A 19,327-nucleotide genomic window follows, 5' to 3' on the forward strand; every position below is an offset into this window, starting at 1 on the left:
TCAGTGTGAGCGGCTTTATTCTAGGGATGGGCTACCCCATTTCTGGCTGTATCAATAATGGGGAACCAGTGGGACCTATGGAATGCATGATAATTGAAAAACCAGTCCTAAGAGCATGAGGACAAATCATTCCTCTTCATCCTCCTCAACTATGTCCAGGGCACGGGTGCCTGGGCTCTGAGGAGGGACTGCCCTCTGGATAGAGATGATTCCACTGAGCAAGGCATAGCCCATCATGGCTATCAGCCCTGCTAGCACAGACAGGATCTGGTTCCGGCGCCGGTTTGGCTCCTCTTCGGTATCTGGGGCTGCTGGTGCCTGACACGGAGGTGGCACCTCAGCTGAGGAGCAAGAAACAGAAAATGGGCAGGGGAGCTAGTTCCTGGATCCTAGGCAAACTCTCCCCAAGACTGCCCCCCCCACCCCATCCTCTGTGCCTTACCTCCATCCCAGGGAAAGTAGAGGCATAGAATGTGGGAACAGTAGGAGCAGAGGTTTTGCAACCCCCGAAGATATATCTGCAGTTTCCCACTGGGCAGCTTTACGTGCAGGAGCAGTGCCAGGTGGCTAAAAACGAAGGCATCCAAGGAGGCAGGGCTAGAGAGAAAAAGGTAAGATAGAGGACAGGTGGGCAGAATGGTCAAGATGGAACTGCAAGAAGTATCAGTCTAGAGATGGGGGAAGGCTCTGGGCAGCAAGGGGCCACCGGAGGAACAGGACACACAGTTCCTGATCTGGTATGAGAACGGTTCTCTAGGTGGCGCCAGCCAGGCCCTGAATGAGGCTCTATCCTAAGGCTGCATAAAGGGCACATTGAGTGCCTCACACCCTGCCGTGCCCCACACCCTGCAAGCCCCTCCTGTACCTGGCGGTCCTCCCACCCCATCCTCCTGTACCACCAAGGAGGCTCTGGCCCCACACACAGCCCCACTGTCATCACAGCCAGTGTCTGTCCCAAAGACTTCTTGTCCAGAGCCTGAGCCTACCTTCCAGCCCTAGCCTGTGCCCCAGCAGCTACTTCTGAACCCCTATCACCTTCGAACCACCCATTAACACTCCAGGAGTCAAACTCACGCATCTCCAAAGAAGAACTTCCGACAGCCTAGGCGCTGAGAGAGAAGGGTCAAGCATTCCCGAGCCTCTTGGTACAGCTATAAAAAAAAGGCACAGGTAGGCATGTAACTGTAGGAAGTATCACTTCCCCACCTGGGCACTCCCATTTCTGGCCATCATCCTGGGGTTCATCTCCTATAGTAACCCCAGTCCCAGAGCTACCTCCTTCTCCATTTCTTCCTCATTGTCAGGACAGTACTTTCCACACAGCAGCTGGAGCCGCTCCATATACTTCCGTTGCATGCGGCCAGGTAGGAAGAAGTTGAGGGGAAAGGGCATAGCCTCTGCATACCACTTCCGGGTCACTTCTACATAGTTCTTGGTGTCTATCCAAAACGTATGTATCTGGATTGGGTAGGCAGGAAGGAAGGGGATATCTGAGCTAGTGTCCCCACCTAATACAGTATGCTTCTGACACCCACATTGCTCTGCGGGGGTATGTCAGCCTGACCCTTCCTTGCAGGCCGTGAATGCTGGAAGGTCTTGGGCACACTTACCAATACCGGGAGCAGTTTTTCTTCTAGTAGAGACATGAAAGCCAAGGTGTCAGCTCCTTCCCGTGCTGACAGGTCATAATCGGCATTATACTTCTGTGAAAGAAATATTCACGAAACTTATGATGGGAGGACTGCAGGGGAAAGTCCCTGATAGGGAAGGTAACCTCATTAGCCTCTCTGTGTAGCAGAGGCAGAACAAAGAGCTTTGCCCACTGAGGCCCCCTTACCTAGGCCCAGCCAGCATAGCCTGTTGCTGTTGGCTGACAGCCTGGGCCTTGGAGTCTGCTGGCCATCAAGGTCCTGTGCCCACTGGGGGTAAGGGGGGGGGCGGGAGGAAGGAAAGCCTGGCCACAAACTAGGAGCAGCTCCCAGAGTTTCCACGGAAAGCTGGCAGCAGGCCTGCTGACAGCAACTTTCTAACAGTAATGTCCCAATCTAGATACCACAAAGCTCACAGGGCAGAGCTCGGCTGCAGGTTGAGCTTCAGCTCATGCCTAAGGAACTAAGGGACGCCATCCTCACACTCCCTGGACCCCTGGACGAAATGAACTCATCCTCTTCATCCACCCAGTTTGTTCCCTCCTGGCCCAGCTCTTGGCTATTTCTTCTGTTTCATTCCATAGCCTAAATGCCACTACTAAATGTAAGTTCCACCCATATCTTCAGTCTTATCCTGCTCTATCTTCCCAGCTTCAGTCTGTTCATCAGCACCTGCCCCTCCACACCGAGCAGCCTTTGTCCCTATGTAATCTCCTGAAAATGTGTGTGTGTGTGTGTGTGTGTGTGTGTGTGTGTATACATATATATATATACACACACACATACATATCTATAATATTTTTTTCCTTTGGTGGTATTTGGGTTTGAATGGAGGGCTTCATGCTTGATATGCAAATGTTTTACCACTTAAGTCATGTCCATAGCTTGAGCACAATTCTTAAAACTAAACCTGTTTTCCCCTTATGGGGTGAGAAAATAATACATTATCTTTGTCTCTTAATAGACTCTATTGGGGGCCGGGAGTTTGGCCTAGTGGTTAGAGTGCTTGCCTAGCATGCACAAAGACCCGGGTTGGATTCCTTGGTACCACATATATACAAAAAAAAAAAAAAAAAAAAAGCCGGAAGTGGTGCTGAGGCTCAAGTGGTAGAGCTCTAGCCTTGAGAAAGTCCAAGGACAGCGCTCAGGCCCTGAGCTCAAGCCCAGGACTGGCAAAAAAAAAAAAAAAAATAGACTCTATTAGTAAGTAATGTAGATAAAAAACACTTTGGAAAGGAGAAAAACTCTCTTTTATATGAGGAATCAAGGTAATGGTCCAAGCCCTGTTAGGAACTTTGGCTTTTTGGGGGGGGGGCGGGGGGGGGTAATGGGGCTTGATCTCTGGCCTAGGCGCTGTCCCTGAGCTCTTCAGCTTAAGACTACCTCCCTACCCTTGAGCCACAGCCCCATTTCCCTTTTTCCAGTGATTAATTGGAGATAAGAGTCCCTTGGCTTTGTGTTGCCCAAGTTGGCTTTGAACCTTGATCTTCAGATCTCAGCCTCCTGAGTAGCTAGGATTATAGGCGTGCGGCACCGGCAGAACTTTGGCTTTTTGGCACCGGCAGAACTTTGGCTTTTATGTGGATTATAAAAGCCTTTATAACCCACATTAATTTCCTAGCTTCTCAGCCTTTAAGGAAGTGAGGAAGAGGATCCGACTGTGGATAATGTGTTCCCTCTTGGAATCACACCACAGATTAGAATTTTAAAGCATGGTGATTAAGCCTAAGCTTACTGCTTGGGGAAGGTAGTGAGAGGAGTAGAAGTGAGAGGACCCAGGTCTCAGTACTCTTTATTTTATTTTTTATTTATTTATTTTTTTGCCAGTTCTGGGCTTCAGCTCAGGGCCTGAGCACTGTCCTTGGACTTTCTCAAAGCTAGAGCTCTACCACTTGAGCCTCAGCACCACTTCCGGGTTTTTCTAAGTATGTGGTACCAAGGAACTGAACCTGGGTCTTCGTGCATGCTAGGCAAGCACTCTACCACTAGGCCAAACTCCTGGGCCCTCAGTACTCTTTTTATAATGCTGTTTCAAATTCCCTAACCCAGCTCTAAGCCTTGGGCATCCTGAGCCCCATATCTACCCCCAACCTGGTCCTTGAAAATAGAAGACCCTTCAAAGTCCCTTTCCAATCCTACTTTGAGTACCTTATTAGAATCAACTGCTATCTTCTACTCTTTTTTTCCCCCTTCTTCCACCTGTGACCAGTTTATGTTTCCTTGTCTGTCAAGTATGCAAAAAGCACTATGCCTCTGGATCTCTTCATAAGTGCCTTGAGCTTATGTTCTGGCCAAATGCTTTACTACATCATAGTGACACTGTGTTTTCCTCATCAGAATTTGTGCTTCTTGGTGCTCTGGGCCACCTGTATCTAACTTGACCCAAATTAGTTGCTTAATAAATGTGTGTTTCACTGGATCAACTGGATTTCTTTTATTGCATCCCCTCCTCCCCCACGTCTGGTACCTCTTTTCGAAGGTAAGTGATGATCTTTTGTGGTGTTGAGATGACCTCTCCATGACTGGTCCGAAGGGCAGGCAGAGTTCCTGACGTGGACAAAGAAGACTGTCTACCAGATCCTTGCTTGACTATTCATACATATTTGTGCCACATTCCTTTCTATTTCCTGCTCCTCCCCTTGTACACTCCCTCACCTCACCCAGGGACACTGGATACCTGAAGGGCTCCGCCAAGGATTGGTAATCTTGTGTATCTTGAGTGGAGCACCAGTAAATCTGGTATAGGTCTGCAGGAGAAGAAGCAGAAGGCAGAGAAGCTAAGGCATGATTCCATAGAGGAACCAATAAGAGAAATATTTACTGAAGACCTTATGTGCTATGCACTGTGCTTTGTACAGGAAAAAAAAAAAATCAGCCAACACTGGTGGCTTATGCCTGTGATACTAGCTACACAGAAGGCTGAGACTTAATGGCCATAGTCTAAAAACAGCCTGGGAGAACAAAATGCAGCAACTCACTTCCAATCACCCAATAAAAAGCCAGAAATGAAGGTGTGACTCAAGTGGTAGAGCACTAGCCTAGAGTGAAAAGTTAAGGTAGAGTACAAGGCCCTGAGTTCAAATCTCAGTACTGGCACACACATTAAAAACACTTTCACGGGGTGCGGTGGTTCAGACCTGTAATCCTAGCTACTCAGGAGGCTGAGATCTGAGGATTGGGAAAACTGGAAGTGGTACTGAGGCTCAAGGGATAGGGTGGTAGGTTTGAGCTGAAGAGCTCAAGCCTCACAACTGACCAAAACCAACCAACCAAACAAACTTCCATTTTACAAATGGGTAAAACAGGAATGAAGGAATTATAAAGCTAGGGTGCCAGGGGCTGAGATCTGAGGACTGTGGTTCAAAGACAGCCTGGGCTAGAAAGTCCATGAGACTCTTATCTCCAATTAAGTACTAAAAGAGCTGGAAGTAGAGCTGTGGCTTACGTGGTAAAGTTCTTGTCTTGAGCACAAAAGCTCGGGTCTGAGGTCTGGCATAAGGAAAAAAGAGAAATGCTGAGCTGGGAGTTTGGCCTAATGGTAGGAAAGCTTGCCTAGCATGCACAAAGACCGAGGTTTGACTCCTCAGTACCACATACATAGGAAAAGCCAGAAGTGGTGCTCTAGCTCAAGTGGGAGAGCTCTAGCCTTGAGAAAGCCCAAGGATAATGCTCAGGCCTTGAGTTCAAGCCTCAGGACTGGCCAAAAAAAAAGCAAAAATCAGATTATGGATATATTATTTATTGTGGTGGGGCTTGGACTCTGGGCCTGGGAGCTGTCCCTGGAGCTCTTCAGCTCAAGATTACCCCTTGAGCCACAGTGCCACTGCCAGTTTCCTAGTGGCTAACTGGTCTTTAGTGTAAGGGCTGGCTTTGAACTTCCATCCTCAGATCTCAGCCTCACGAGTAGCTAGGATTAAAGGCGTGAGCCACTGCAATGGATACGTCCCTTATTAGAAATCAGCTATGAAAAACCCTTCCCTCCATCTTGTCTCCTACTTATCTACTTGTTGAACACCTATCCTTGGAAGTTTTTCTTAACCTTCTTCTTACAAAGAATGACCATGTCCTCCTTTGGCAGTTGCTGTGTCTTATTATCTAATTTTGTATCTTCCACCTCACCATTTCATTAACTTATCTACTGACACAGCTTGAGTGGAGGGACAGTCTTATTTTAGCATGGCAATATTTGGTATTTGCAAGATGCCTAATACAGGTTTTTACAATCAAGAGAGGGTAAAGGAATAAAGGGAAACAAGTCTGATTTCACAGCTCTTTCAACAGTCTTGTTGAGGGCCGTCTGATCCAACAGATAGGCTCAGTCAACACAGTGGAGTGGGAAGAAGTGTGTGGATCGCTGAGAAGACAGAATGCCAAGCCAAACCTAAAATCCCTGAAATCCTACAGAAGGGATGGCCCCAAGGTCACAACAGCCAGTACACGGATAAGCAAGGACTCGAGCCTATCTCCTGGATGAAGCCTACAGGCATTACTACCTGAAATCTAGGAAACTACAAGATAGAGCATTGTGCCCACATCGGTCAGGCACGTTTTCTGGATTGCCTCGGTTTTCCCCAAAGAGCCCGTGCTGGGGCGACAGTAAAGTTCGAACGCTCGACTAGCTCGGGCCCCACCCCAGTCCTCTAGGGCGCAGCAAAGAGCGCCTGGGTCACCCTCACCAGAACGGTCAGGCTGTTCAGGTCCACTGACGGCAGCCCCCAGCCCCCTGCCCAGCAGAACAGCTCCATGGGCGCCGCCATCTTGCACGGCCTCTGTACCGGAAACACTTCCCTCTGCGCTAAAGCTTTCATTCGCAAGGACACGCCTCTCTCTGCCCCTTTGTCGTCTTGGGATGAGGGCAAGGCGCAGATGGCTTTTCTCTGGGTCTGGGAGGCGTGGCTTCTCTGGGACGGGGAGGCGCGGCTCCGCTCGGCTGGGGAGGCGGGGCTTCGCTCGGCTGGGGAGGCGGGGCTTCTTCTCGCTGGGGAGGCGTGGCTTCTCTCGGCCGGGTAGACGCGGCCTCTCTCGACTGCGGGCATGCGGCTTCTATCGGATGGGGAGGCGTGGCTTTTCTCAGCGTGGGCGGCGCGGCTTTTCTCACATGGAGACGCATGGCTTCTGTTGACCGGGGCGGCACGGGTTCTCTCGGCGGCGGGGCAGGCATGGCTTCTATCTGCAGGGGAAGCGTGGCCTCTCTCCACCGGAGAGGCGCGGTTTCTATCTGCAGGGAAGGCGTGGCTTTTCTGCACCGAGGAGGCGTGGCTTCTCTCCACGGGGAGGGCGTGGCTTCGCTCGGCTGAGGCGGTGGTGGGACATCGAAAGGCGGGGCCGCGGCTTTCGGGGGAGGGCGGCCGGGGGCTCAGCCAAAGACGGCCTTCGCAGCGGGGGAGGGCAGGCGGCCAGTCTCGCCTGGGAGAGTCACCACGCCTTGGCCTGCAGAAGCCCCGAACCCCTGAAGGCGCGGCGGGTCTAGGAGATGGGGGCCTTATGTTCCCGGCCCGGATCTGGTGACAGTTGTCAAATTGTACGTGGATTGGACCTCCTCGGGACCTTTCAGGGCTCGACCCCAAGTCGGGGCTGCGGGGGGGTCCCCCGAGCCGCATGTTTTCCACAGCGCGTTATGTTTGGAGCGGCCCCGCACCGCCTGTCGCCATGGAAACAAAACAGGGGCGGTGGCGACGGCCAGAGCGAGGCCCGGCTGGGGCCTGGGTGGGGGAAGGGGATGTGGGGCTCGCTGGCTGTTGCCTTAGTAACGAGAACTCGGGCGCCCCTCTGCTTCATCCGGGTCCTAGCCTGTCCGCCCGTACCCACAGTGTTTCCCAGTTTACTCCTAGCTCCTGCCTCGTCCCCTGATATCCTCTTCCTCTTTCTCGATTTCTTTGCTTCAGCTTCACCGATCAGTTCCCATCGGACGCTTCCAGACCCCTAAGTTTTTCTGGGAAATGGGGGGGGGGAATGGAAGAACAGGCACATCTCAGGACCCCCCCCCCCCCAATAAAGAGCACTTGTCCGCTTTGAGATGTGAGCATCCAACATCCTCAGAGCACCCAAGCAAGCTAGTTTCAGACACTCCTTTGGCATTCTTTTCTGCCAGCAGTGGAATAATGCCCACTGTCTGGCACTATCCATGCCAGGGGTTCCTGTCTTTGCCAACTGTGGTTTCCAGAAAGCAGTAGCATTTGGTAGTGCTGTATAGTGAGGCCCCCAACAACGGGTTGACTTGAGAGAAGGGAGGCACCTGGAAGAAAGGACCATAAGGGAGGAGCAAAAGGTCCCCAGGACTCTTTCCCAGTGCTCCTAGTTCCCAGAGCTGGTGATGCCTCTAGGGTGATTGGCAGCTCTTTGTTTCAGCCCCCCCCACCCGCCAGCTACCCCCCCTTCATCTCCCCCCTCTGTCCCTCCGCCCCCCTGCTCCTGCTCTCCGCCTAGCCTTTTCCCCTCCCAGCAGCCTGCCTGCCACGGGTAGTGAGCCGGCTGAGCGGCATGGAGGCGCAGGAACTTCGGGGGGCCCTGGCTCTTCTACTCCTTTGCTCTCTTGCATCTGCCAGTCAGGACCTGCAGGGTAAGCCTGACTCTATCCTCTTTAACCCCTAGACCAGGTACCAGGAAACACATGGGACATGGGGAGAGAGTTGGAGTCTTGAAATTGAGCAGAAGGAAACAGTTATACTACCTGGAGTTGGTGAGATTATGGCCTTGTAGGAGGGTGGGTGCCAGAGAGGTGGACATGTGCCAGCAGTTCAAAATCAAGCATGAAGTCAGGGTAGAGGATTCAGGACCTGGATGCTAGGATTTCCTGGCTGGGCTGGTGTCAGAGCCTTTGTGGGCACTCCAGGATCTAGGAGAGCAGCTTGAAGGTGGGTACACCATGGATCCTAGGCTTGGTCCCCCCCCCTTCCTCCTGGCTCTTGGATGCCAAAAGACAGTTTGAGGGTGAGGAGTGAAAGGACTAGCCTCTCCCGGAGGTCTGGTGGTAGGATAGGCCCATGGGTGTGGGAGAGGTAGCTGGAGCAGATGACACAGGCAGAGATTCTTTACTGGCTAGAGGGAAAACCACAGATTGGCCGGGACACAGCAAGCAGAGAAGCTGGGTCCTATATTCCCGGAGGGAAAAGCCAGATGGTGGGAGGGTCAGAGACCTCAGTGGGCAGCTGGTCTTATTCAAATAAGCTCCCAGGATAGAAGGAGGGGCACTGCGGTGGAGAATGAGCCAAACTGAGTGAAAAGAGAAGCTGCCTCCCAGTTCTGTGCTGTGGGCACCAGGTGCCACTCCTGTGTCAATCAACACAGTGTCTCCCTTGCGCCATCTGGTGGGGGCATCTCAACTTCGTGGGGGAGATTTTTCCGTATTTCTGGAGCCTCTGGCCTCCAGTTGTGGACATAGTAGGTAATGAGGGAAAGAAATACCACTATAACCACTATGTTTCAACTCTGATGACAAAAGAGTTTTGTCTGATGGTGAGAGGGGATGGGGGTGGGAGGGTTCGGGATTAGGGTTGCTCCACCCTGCAGAGCTCTGGGGAGAGGGCAGGTCTTAGCACTGATTCTGTTCTCTGATCTTGATAACCCATGCCTGGCCAGTAATTGACCTGCTGACTCTGGGGGAGTCCCGGCAGATGGTAGCTGTGGCAGAGAGGATCCGGACAGCATTACTCACTGCTGGAGACATATACCTCTTGTCTACCTTCCGTCTGCCCCCCAAGCAAGGTGGTGTCCTCTTTGGCCTCTATTCTCGCCAAGACAACACTCGATGGCTGGAGGCCTCTGTTGTGGGAAAGATCAACAAAGGTGATTGGTGGGCATCCCCTTACGCACTAAACCTCATCCCCAATTCCCAAGTGCCTTCTAATTTTCCTTAAGCTCCATTAATGACCATGGTTCCATCAGGTTTTGCCAGGCCTTTGGGGTATTTAGGAGGCAGGGATAGCAGGTTGTCCTTGAGGATGCCCAGAGGGGGAGGTGAAACATCTCTGTTCCGGCAGTGATAGAGTTCTTCACATTACTGGGACAGTGGCCAGTTTAAGAAAGGATAGGATGAACTGATACAACAAAGATGTAAAATCATAGTCACTAAACCAAATTGGAAAACATTTATGCCCACTGTGCACAAGGCTGAACGATATGGAGCCAAATTAGGGATTATAACCCTAAAGATAGATTTCTGGAAGAGTTGATCCAGGGCTTAAGTGGGACCCAGGGTGATGGGAGATAGGGCCTATACTGATCTCCACTCCTGGGCAGTACTGGTGCGGTACCAGCGGGAAGATGGCAAGGTCCATGCAGTGAACCTCCAGCAAGCAGGCCTGGCTGATGGGCGCACACACACGGCTCTCCTACGGCTTCGAGGACCATCCCGACCCAGCCCTGGCTTGCAACTCTATGTGGACTGCAAACTGGGCGACCAATATGCCGGCCTTCCAGCACTGGCCCCCATTCCTCCAGCAGAAGTCAGCGGGCTGGAGATTAGGACAGGACAGAAGGCTTATCTGAGGATGCAGGTGAGCAGGGGGAGGGTTCTCTAAGTGCAGTTGAAATGGTTGATAGCGGTCTTGGAGAGGAACCGGTAGACCCTCCCCCCTTACTTTCTGTGGGCTTGACTTACTTCCACAGGGCTTTGTGGAATCAATGAAAATTATTCTGGGCGGGTCAATGGCTCGGGTAGGAGCCCTGAGTGAGTGCCCATTCCAAGGTGATGAATCAATCCACAGTGCAGGTAACACAGAAATTCTTGTTAGATGACATAGACCATTGTGGTCTTCGGTGCCTCCTGTTCCTTTTGATCTTATAACTTGTTAATATCTATTCCCCTGGCTTGTCCATTCCTTGGGCTTCTTGCTTTGCTATACTAAATCTTTCACCCCTGACTCTAAGAATTATGAATAAAAAATTTCCCTATGCAGGTCATCCCACCTCCTAGAGTGGGCAAAAAATAATAATTTGAAAGGATTATAACTGTTGAGGACATTTGAGGGACATGGGTCTTGCCTGATATGCTAGTTTCAAATATTTTTAGCTTCCTTTAGCTGCTATCATCTACCAGCACTTGCTGGGCATTGCTGTCTGCTGCGTTTGTGCTCTCCCCCTCCCCTGCCCTGTACCAGTACAAAGTCTTGGAATTTAGGACCTTGGCATTGCTTCTTAGCTTTTTTCACTCACTCTCTCTGTACCAGTACAAAGTCTTGAACTCAGGACCTTGGCATTGCTCCTTACCTTTTTTTTCACTCAAGGCTAGTGCTCTACCATTTGAGCTACACCTCCCCCTTTGGGTAGTTAGCAGGAGATAAGAATCTCAAAGCCCAGGCTGCTGGCTTTGAACTGTGATCCTCAGATTTCATTCTCCTCAGTAGCTAGGATTACAGGTATAAACCACTGGCGCCCAGCCTGCCTGATCTTTCTGATAGGGATGCTTAGAGGCTCTAACGAGTAAACATTCACATCTCCCAGATATTTCAGAGATGTGCTCTCATCACAGAAGCTTAAGAGTATGGGAGGAAATGGGATACTGCGGCTCCTGTCCTGCTTTGGATGCTTTTATTTATCCTCCTGTAACTACTGTGCCTGGGAACAAGAATGTGAGGCTTCAAGCAGGGCATGGTGGCTCACGCCTGTAATCCTAGCTACTCAGGAGGCTGAGATCTGAGGATCAAGATTCAAAGTCATCCCAGGCACAAAAGGACCTGAAACTCTTATTTCCAGTTAACCTCTGGAAAAATAGGAAGTGAGGACTGGCTTAAGGGTAGGGCCATAGCCTTGAGCTGAAGAGCTCAGGGACAGTTCCCCACAACCCACAAAAAAAAAAAAAAAAAAAGAGAGAGAGAGAATGTGGGGCTTCAGGGCCCAGGAGTTTGGCCTAGTGGTAGAATGCTTGCCTAGCCTGCACAAAGACCCAAGTTCCATTCCTCGGTACCATATGCATAGAAAAAAAGCCAGAAATGGTGCTATGGCTCAAGTGGTAGAGCTATAGCCTTGAGAAAACCCAAGGACAATGCTCTGGCCCTGAGTCTAAGCCCAAGACTGAAGAATGTGGAGCTTCACTACCTAGGATACAAAGTTTGAGCTGATGCTAGTTGGTGATGTAGCCAGTGGTAGAGTACTTGCTTAGTTGTTTGAGGCCCTGGGCTCCAATCTTAGCACCTTGAAAGAACAAAAAAGTATGAAACTGGCCTTGCTCACCTGCCACTTTTGCCTTTCTATGTTGCAATACTTCATTGTTATTCCAGCTCTATCCCCCCCCCCTTCCTGCTCCTCACCAGCCTACCTCCTAACCATGTTTTCTTCTCTCTAGTGATGAATGCACTGCAGTCCATTCTAGGTAAGTAGGCTATGGTGTTGAAGGGGTGAGAAGGGGAAGGAGACTCTACCTAGACTTTAGGAATGGGCACCCTTTGAGTATGAACAAGCTTATTGCCCAGAAATGCCAAGATGGTGCCCAGCTCTAAACCTCTCCATACCCCCTAACAGGGGAACAGACCAAGGCATTGGTCACTCAACTCACCATCTTCAACCAGATTCTTGTGGAGCTGCGGGATGACATTCGAGACCAGGTTTGGGTGGGCAAGCCTAGGGTAATTCTCGGGTGGGCTGGCAGATGCTGAGAGCTGAGAGCTGAGTGCTACCCTCCTCCAGGTGAAGGAAATGTCCCTTATCCGAAACACTATCATGGAGTGTCAGGTGTGCGGTGAGTGGGAGAGCTGGGGAGGACTCCACATGGCACTGCTGTGCTCCCCACCCCAAGGCTTTGGCCGCCCCTTCCCAGAGGTGAATGGTGACTCCTGGGTGATTATGTCTATTTTCCAGGCTTCCATGAACAGCGTTCTCACTGCAGCCCCAACCCTTGCTTCCGAGGTGTGGACTGCATGGAAGTATACGAGTACCCAGGCTATCGCTGTGGGCCCTGTCCCCCAGGCCTGCAGGGCAATGGCACTCACTGCGATGACATCAATGAGGTGGGGGAGGGCACAATCCACAAGGGATTACCAGAGTGGGAATGGGTAAATACTGACCAGAAGCAGAGGAACCTGGGATTTCGAAAAGGTCAAAGGCCAGCAGAGAAGACAGACAGAAGGGAGATAGAGGGCTTTGCAAGGAAAGAGCTAGGGGAGTGGCAGGAAGGAGGGAGGTGTAGGTAGGATCAGTTTCCCAGCATTGATCTTTCTTGTTCTGGTCCCCAGTGTGCTCATGCCGATCCCTGTTTCCCCGGCTCCAGTTGTATCAACACCATGCCTGGATTCCACTGTGAGGCCTGTCCTCGAGGATACAAGGGCACCCAGGTGTCTGGTGTGGGCATCGACTATGCCCGGGCCAGCAAGCAGGTCAGATTGGATTGTATGCACGAGGGATCTTGGCTTTGTAGAGGCCAAGTGCTTCCAGACACAGAACACTTATGATAAATGGGTTGACAATGGCTTTGTTGGCTGAGTCTGGACATGTCAGAACTTACAGTTAGGACTCACTGCCCTCTCCTGTGTCTGTGAGACCCACGGTACATCTAGTTCCACTTACACACTGCTCTTTCAGGTCTGCAATGACATTGATGAATGTAACGATGGTAATAATGGTGGCTGTGACCCAAATTCCATCTGCACCAACACTGTGGTGAGCTGAGCACCCTGCATATGTCCGGGGATGTGGGAATGGGTAACACCCCCTCTTCAGATTTCCTGCTGCCCTTTCCTAGGCTAATTCACAGTAGGTGTTCCCATGGGACCAGCTGAGGATTATAGATTTAGCCTTTGACTGGCTGTGATCTTTAAGCAATATGTGTTTTTGGATCCATAGCTTCATTTATTGGTGGGGGATGTGGGGAGGCTGTCATCTACCTGGGATGTTTGTCCTGAGAACCTGAAGGACCTGCTGCTTCCCACAGGTGCTAATCCTAAGCACCTGATAGGCTTGTCCCCGTCCTGATGCCGCTTCTCCACTTTTAGGGGTCTTTCAAATGTGGTCCTTGCCGCCTGGGTTTCCTGGGCAACCAGAGCCAAGGATGCCTCCCAGCAAGGACCTGCCATAGCCCAGCCCACAGCCCCTGCCATGTCCATGCCCACTGTCTCTTTGAACGCAACGGTGCAGTGTCTTGCCAGGTGAGCTAGCCTGGGGTTTACAAAAGGAAATCTGGCTGAGTGATTGTTCAGGAGGCTGGTCACCTCCCAGCAGCCCTGGACAGGAAAATCTGTGCAACTCCTATCTCCAGTTAGTTACCCCCCCCAAAAAAAAGAACCAGAAATGGAGCCCTGGCTCATATGGTAGAGCACCAACCTTGAGCAAAAAAGCTTAAAGATAGTGCCTAGACCCTGAGTTCAAGCTCCAAAGCTGACACAACTTCGTGCGTTTGCACACACACCCTTGGAAGAATGGATAAGGCTAGTCACACACAGACACGCACACACACACACCTGGAGGACTAGATAAGGTTGGTAGACTGGTTTACGGATTGGGCTGAGGGCAGTCATAAAGGGAACTGGTAGTAGGGAGCGTAATTCCTAGAGCCGGGGCAAGAGTGGAGTGAAGGGGAGCCAGCTCACACTAACTCATCCCTTCTCTGTTGCCCCAGTGTAATGTGGGCTGGGCAGGGAATGGAAACGTGTGTGGACCCGATACGGACATTGATGGCTACCCAGACCAAGCGCTTCCCTGCATGGATAACAACAAACACTGCAAGCAGGTGCAGGGGCCAGGGGCCAGAGTGAGGGGGGGACCCCCAGACTAGCTTAGGCCAGAGCTTATCTGTCTTCTTCCTCCCTCTGAACTTCAGGACAACTGCCTTTTGACACCAAACTCTGGGCAGGAAGATGCTGATAATGATGGTGTGGGGGACCAGTGTGATGATGATGCCGATGGGGATGGGATCAAGAATGTTGAGGTGACTTTCAGAGCTTGCTGCCTCTTGTAGCACCTTTGTTCTTTTCATGCTATGTCTCTTGTTGCACCCCACAATCTTACCTTATCATAGCCCTTGTTGATTTTCTGGAAGGGCCACAGGACTACACAAGAGGGAAGCCTCCTCATGGCAGATAGAGGCTGGGTGGGTGGAGCTGCGCCAGGCAGGAGGACTATCATAGGATAGTTGTCTTAGACAAGCAGAGTTTGAGGGACCATTGACCCCCTTACCTCTTACCCCTTGGACCCAGGACAACTGCCGATTATTTCCTAACAAGGACCAGCAGAACTCAGATACAGATTCATTTGGTGATGCCTGTGACAACTGCCCCAATGTTCCCAACAATGACCAGAAGGACACAGACAGCAATGGAGAAGGAGATGCCTGTGACAACGACGTGGATGGGGATGGTGCAGGCTGGGGCTAAGGGGGTGGCTGGGAGACCTGTGAAATTTGGACAGAGGTAATAATGAGGGAGGGAGGCTGGGAAGACAGGAAGAAGTAAGGAAGTATGCTTATAGGAATTGGTCTGGATGTGTGATCACCTGCTGCAGCTGTTGATGGGAACGTGAGATAGGGAATAGGGGCTGTGTGTGTGGGGGGGATGAGGCTAGAGGATTAAACAAAGCACAGGCAGATTTTCTGAGCAGTTGTCCTCTGGGTTAGAAGACAAAGTTCAGGACTATTACTGACTTAGAAGCGATAGACATGTGCTTTTTTAAAAAATGTCTTCTAGGCATCCCCAATGGACTAGACAATTGTCCTAAAGTGCCTAACCCACTCCAGACAGACAGGGATGAGGATGGAGTGGGAGATGCCTGTGACAGCTGCCCTGAAATGAGCAATCCTACCCAGGTACAGGGGAATGGCAAGGGTGGGTGGGAGGGTGTGTGAAAAGGCGGATGAATCCCCCAGCCCTCTGGATGGGAAGGGGGTCACCCTCTTTGGAGTTATCAAGAGATGGTGAGATCAGGCCCCACTCTCTCAGACAGATGCAGACAGCGACCTGGTGGGTGATGTGTGTGACACTAATGAAGACAGGTAGAGTCTTGGCCAAGAATTGCAAGGCTTCAGGAAACATTTTCCTCTAGTACACTCTCAGTTGCCTCTATGATGTACAACTATTGAGCAGGAAGTTATTCTCATAGTCTATCCCCTATTCCTACTGCTATACCCTTACCACCTCTGTCTGCAGGGGACCTGGTTGGGTGGAGGGTGGGACACACCCCAAAGAAACTCTTACACAGAAAACAGGGACAGATCAGGTACCTCTAGAGCCTTTATTTCTTGTTTGTTCTTCTGAACAGCGATGGGGATGGACATCAGGACACCAAGGACAACTGCCCACAGCTGCCGAACAGCTCCCAGCTGGACTCAGACAATGATGGACTTGGAGATGAGTGTGATGGGGATGATGACAATGATGGCATCCCAGATTATGTACCACCTGGTCCTGATAACTGTCGCCTGGTACCCAATCCCAATCAGAAGGACTCAGATGGTAAGGCTGAAGCCTCAGAGGGGGTTTGACAGGTACAAGTTTTGTTCAGAGAGAGGCAGCAGGTCCTATGTGGGGTATGAGGAAAGGTCGGCTAAAGTTAGAAATGCAAGATGGAGGAGATGACAGTATTGGCCAGTGGTAATTGACCAGGGACTGCACTCCATCAGGTAATGGTGTTGGTGATGTGTGTGAGGATGACTTTGACAATGATGCAGTGGTTGATCCTCTGGATGTCTGTCCCGAAAGTGCAGAGGTCACCCTCACAGATTTCCGGGCCTATCAGACTGTCGTCCTGGATCCCGAAGGTGATGCTCAGATTGACCCCAACTGGGTTGTACTCAATCAGGTACTCAGGGACGTGGGCTGGGCAGGTACACTCAAGACCACACCACTAGGTGAAATCGAGAGGTACCTGATTTTCCCCTTTTTCAACCCCTAGGGCATGGAAATTGTTCAGACCATGAACAGTGACCCTGGCCTGGCAGTCGGTATGTAAAGGGTACCTAGTTCAATGTAATTCCTAAATGGAAGGGGCAAAAGAGGGTCAGGGGAGAAATGGGTAGAGAAGACAGGCAAAGGTGAGAGAAGGCAGTGAAGGAAGGTGGCTACAAATATAGCTGGCATCCTTCCCACTCCTCACCCCAAAGTGGATCACCAGTATCTTTGCTGCTCCCCACCCTAGGATACACAGCCTTCAATGGTGTGGACTTTGAAGGCACCTTCCATGTGAACACAGTCACTGATGATGACTACGCAGGCTTTCTCTTCAGTTATCAAGACAGTGGACGCTTCTATGTGGTCATGTGGAAGCAGACAGAGCAGACCTATTGGCAGGCCACACCTTTCCGGGCGGTTGCTCAGCCTGGCCTACAGCTCAAGGTACCCCAGCTGCCTGGTTTCCCCAACCTTTCCCAAAGCTCTCCCTGTCTCATCTCAGAGCCTCCTTTGTGGGACTCTGGAGAATTCTTGACTTCTGCTCCCACCGGCACTTACCAAACACTTCTCTCCCTTCACTCTGATCATGTGGTTGCTTACTGTCTGTGCCAATGATCCTCAGGCAGTGACATCAGTGACTGGCCCAGGTGAGCATCTCCGGAATGCCTTGTGGCATACTGGCCACACACCTGACCAGGTCCGACTTCTGTGGACTGATCCACGAAATGTGGGCTGGCGTGACAAGACCTCCTATCGCTGGCAGCTGCTGCATCGTCCCCAAGTTGGTTACATTCGGTGAGGAGAGGTGTTGGGCCCTATAGGATGGGACCCCAGATTCAGTTCTTTTCTTCCCCCAGTAGCTAGGGCTTAATAGTGACTTCACCTCTGCTTAATTCTCTAGTGAGGACTATGGCTACTTCCTTCCATCTCCCTCTCACTACCAACGTAAGGACCTGTACAGGGGTGATATGGGGCACATTATTCCTCCTCTGTGCCCCATTTCCTCTGGGTACAGCAAGGGCATTGGGTGAGCTGGATGCCTTTTCCAGTTTTCTGGTAGTCTGTGGAGGAGATTAAGTGGTACAACCCGGACAGAACCAGCTCCTTCAGCTTCTGACCTGGAAGGATCATTTACAGAAGAGCAAACAGAGGCCCAGATCTCACAGTTCAGCATTTTGTCCACAGTTTGCATGTCCCTCCTACAAGTATGCTCCCTAGTTAGTGAGGGTGACTAATGGAGGGAAAGGAAACTGAACTCCCCCAAGCTGGACTTTCCATGGCTAAGAGCCCAGGGTCCAAGGGTCTGGGTTGATTCTTCTTTAAGGTGCCCTGGACTGTGGGGCGCCTGGGCAGGGGATAAAGGGGGTGGACTAGAGCCTGGGAAGCGGGTGACTTCACCCCCCAGCCCATTGTGCTCATCGTCATGGCAACCCAATCCTCGCTTGGAATGCGGCTGGTGCTTTGAGATGCAAAAGGGGCTGGACAAAGAGCTAGGGGCCCCTGGCCTGAGAAAGCACCCCCCTTCCCTCCCCTTTCTTCCCTCCCCCCCTCTCAGAACTGGTGAGCTCAAGAGGGTGGGGGCTGGGGGGACAAACAAGGCCAGAGGAAAGGACACTTATGGATGCCCCTTACCCCGAGTAGGGTGAAGCTCTATGAGGGCCCCCAGCTAGTGGCTGATTCTGGGGTAGTCATCGACACGTCCATGCGAGGCGGACGTCTTGGTGTATTCTGCTTCTCCCAAGAAAACATCATATGGTCCAATCTCCAATACCGATGCAATGGTGAGGCTCCAAACCAAGATCGCCCGACCCCTTCCCTGCCCTGGGAAAGCCACATCCTCTGACCTAACTTTTTCCCTTTCTTCAGATACAGTGCCTGAGGACTTTGAGCCATTCCGGAGGCAACTACTACAGGGGAGGGTGTGAGGAGGTGGCCACCAGATCCAGAATTCGGATTTGAGACTCTTTGGCTTTGCCGTCCATTGTGGAGACCCTGGGATCTAAACGACATCCCCTCAGCCAGATAGACCCTCCTGGCACCCATCAGGAGTTCAGCCCCAGAGGGGGTAGTGACCACACAGTTCAGTTTCAAGGGGTATTACTCAGGTACTAACCCCAGGAGAGGTAACAGCCCCACTGCCATAAAATTCCAGTTGTTTTCTAAGCCAGTGCAATTGCTTATTTGAGGGATTCCCGTCCCGCCCTCACTCCCCCCCCCCATATGGTGGGGAACATAAAGGAACTTGAGGGTTGAGAAAGACCCACAGAAAGTTGGTGTGAGTTTGGGGAGGAGGAGGGTAAGGTGCCGGATGGGGTTAAGTGAAGGATGGGGTGCTGGTCCTTCCAGCCCCACTTACTCACGGTGACAGCGTCGACACTCCAGTCTATCTTAGCCAGGATCGAAAACCAGGAAGGCGGGAGGGCTGACCCGTTGGGGATGTGGGGAGGCCGGGGGGCCGAGGGGGCCGGAGGCCGGGACGAGTGCAATATTGGCGGGGGAAAGAACAACACTGCACCGCGTCCCGTCCCTCCCGCCCGCCCGGGGGGAACCCAAGGACCAGGGCGCCTTAGGGAGTTGGCTTCATCTTAGAGGCCGGCCAAAGACTTGGCGCTCCGAAAGGTGAAGAGGATGGTAAGGGGCGGGGGAGGGGTCGGAGGAGGAGAGGAGGCCGTGACACCCCCCCTCCCCAAGGCCGCTTCCAGACGCTTAGGAGTTGCGCGCGCTTGCTCTTTAAATACTCAGACCGAGCGGCGCGGGGCCGTCGCTATGGTGACGCGTGTCCCAGCAACGGAACTGAATGGCTGTTGCCTGGCAACTCCGATAGTTGCAGTTTGGGACCGCCCACTTAGATACTCGTACTTTCTCCCG

At 51.8% G+C, this 19,327-nt stretch overlaps 2 protein-coding genes and 1 long non-coding RNA gene across 8 annotated transcripts; 1 reads left to right on the forward strand and 2 right to left on the reverse strand.

Moving 5' to 3' along the window:
* On the reverse strand, positions 1-7,350 carry Mtx1 (metaxin 1). Of its 2 annotated transcripts, XM_090340821.1 has the most exons (8): positions 6,326-7,345; positions 4,327-4,396; positions 4,117-4,196; positions 1,611-1,703; positions 1,276-1,458; positions 1,075-1,151; positions 443-597; positions 1-341 (listed from the first exon to the last, which is right to left on the reverse strand). In XM_090340821.1, the coding sequence occupies exons 1-8, from the start codon at positions 7,247-7,249 to the stop codon at positions 127-129; spliced, it is 1,797 nt and encodes a 598-aa protein (XP_090196947.1). In that variant the 5' UTR covers positions 7,250-7,345; the 3' UTR covers positions 1-126. The 2 variants fall into 2 exon arrangements, with proteins under 2 accessions (XP_090196947.1, XP_090196948.1); XM_090340822.1 differs by lacking the exon at positions 1,276-1,458 and having other exon boundaries at positions 6,326-7,350.
* Positions 7,351-7,367: 17 nt separating this feature from the next.
* Thbs3 (thrombospondin 3) lies at positions 7,368-18,622 on the forward strand. Of its 5 annotated transcripts, XM_090340817.1 has the most exons (24): positions 7,368-7,667; positions 8,241-8,328; positions 9,228-9,434; positions 9,888-10,144; positions 10,257-10,359; positions 11,932-11,958; positions 12,108-12,190; positions 12,273-12,324; positions 12,444-12,592; positions 12,818-12,958; positions 13,164-13,241; positions 13,574-13,726; positions 14,197-14,307; positions 14,398-14,505; positions 14,774-14,933; positions 15,260-15,378; positions 15,512-15,564; positions 15,831-16,024; positions 16,192-16,370; positions 16,464-16,512; positions 16,707-16,903; positions 17,082-17,254; positions 18,101-18,240; positions 18,326-18,622. In XM_090340817.1, the coding sequence occupies exons 3-24, from the start codon at positions 9,263-9,265 to the stop codon at positions 18,382-18,384; spliced, it is 2,757 nt and encodes a 918-aa protein (XP_090196943.1). In that variant the 5' UTR covers positions 7,368-7,667; positions 8,241-8,328; positions 9,228-9,262; the 3' UTR covers positions 18,385-18,622. The 5 variants fall into 5 exon arrangements, with proteins under 5 accessions (XP_090196943.1, XP_090196942.1, XP_090196946.1 ...); XM_090340816.1 differs by lacking the exons at positions 7,368-7,667; positions 8,241-8,328 and adding an exon at positions 8,108-8,208; XM_090340820.1 differs by lacking the exons at positions 7,368-7,667; positions 8,241-8,328; positions 12,108-12,190 and adding an exon at positions 8,108-8,208 and having other exon boundaries at positions 12,273-12,317.
* On the reverse strand, positions 15,790-19,083 carry LOC150058158 (uncharacterized). The gene is made up of 3 exons (XR_016536854.1): positions 18,820-19,083; positions 17,018-17,274; positions 15,790-16,815 (listed from the first exon to the last, which is right to left on the reverse strand). It is a non-coding gene; the product is annotated as an uncharacterized LOC150058158 (long non-coding RNA).
* Positions 19,084-19,327: the final 244 nt, after the last annotated feature.

The sequence above is a fragment of the Megascapheus bottae genome, chromosome 10, assembly GCF_031878675.1.
Source record: "Megascapheus bottae isolate mThoBot1 chromosome 10, mThoBot2.hap1, whole genome shotgun sequence".
Taxonomy (NCBI): Eukaryota; Metazoa; Chordata; class Mammalia; order Rodentia; family Geomyidae; genus Megascapheus; species Megascapheus bottae.

Bases quoted from the DNA above. Each gene is read 5' to 3' on its own strand.
- Thbs3 (XM_090340816.1), top strand. From the start codon at position 8,130: ATGGAGGCGCAGGAACTTCGGGGGGCCCTGGCTCTTCTACTCCTTTGC. The intron at 12,191-12,272 runs GTTTGGGTGGGC...ACCCTCCTCCAG, and splicing joins GGGATGACATTCGAGACCAG to GTGAAGGAAATGTCCCTTAT. The intron at 16,025-16,191 runs GTAAGGCTGAAG...GCACTCCATCAG, and splicing joins CAATCAGAAGGACTCAGATG to GTAATGGTGTTGGTGATGTG.
- Mtx1 (XM_090340821.1), bottom strand. From the start codon at position 7,249: ATGCGGCTCGGGGGACCCCCCCGCAGCCCCGACTTGGGGTCGAGCCCT. The intron at 1,704-4,116 runs GTACCAGACGTG...TTTCTTTCACAG, and splicing joins TCACTTACCTTCGAAAAGAG to AAGTATAATGCCGATTATGA. The intron at 1,459-1,610 runs GTAAGTGTGCCC...TACCCAATCCAG, and splicing joins AAAAACTGCTCCCGGTATTG to ATACATACGTTTTGGATAGA.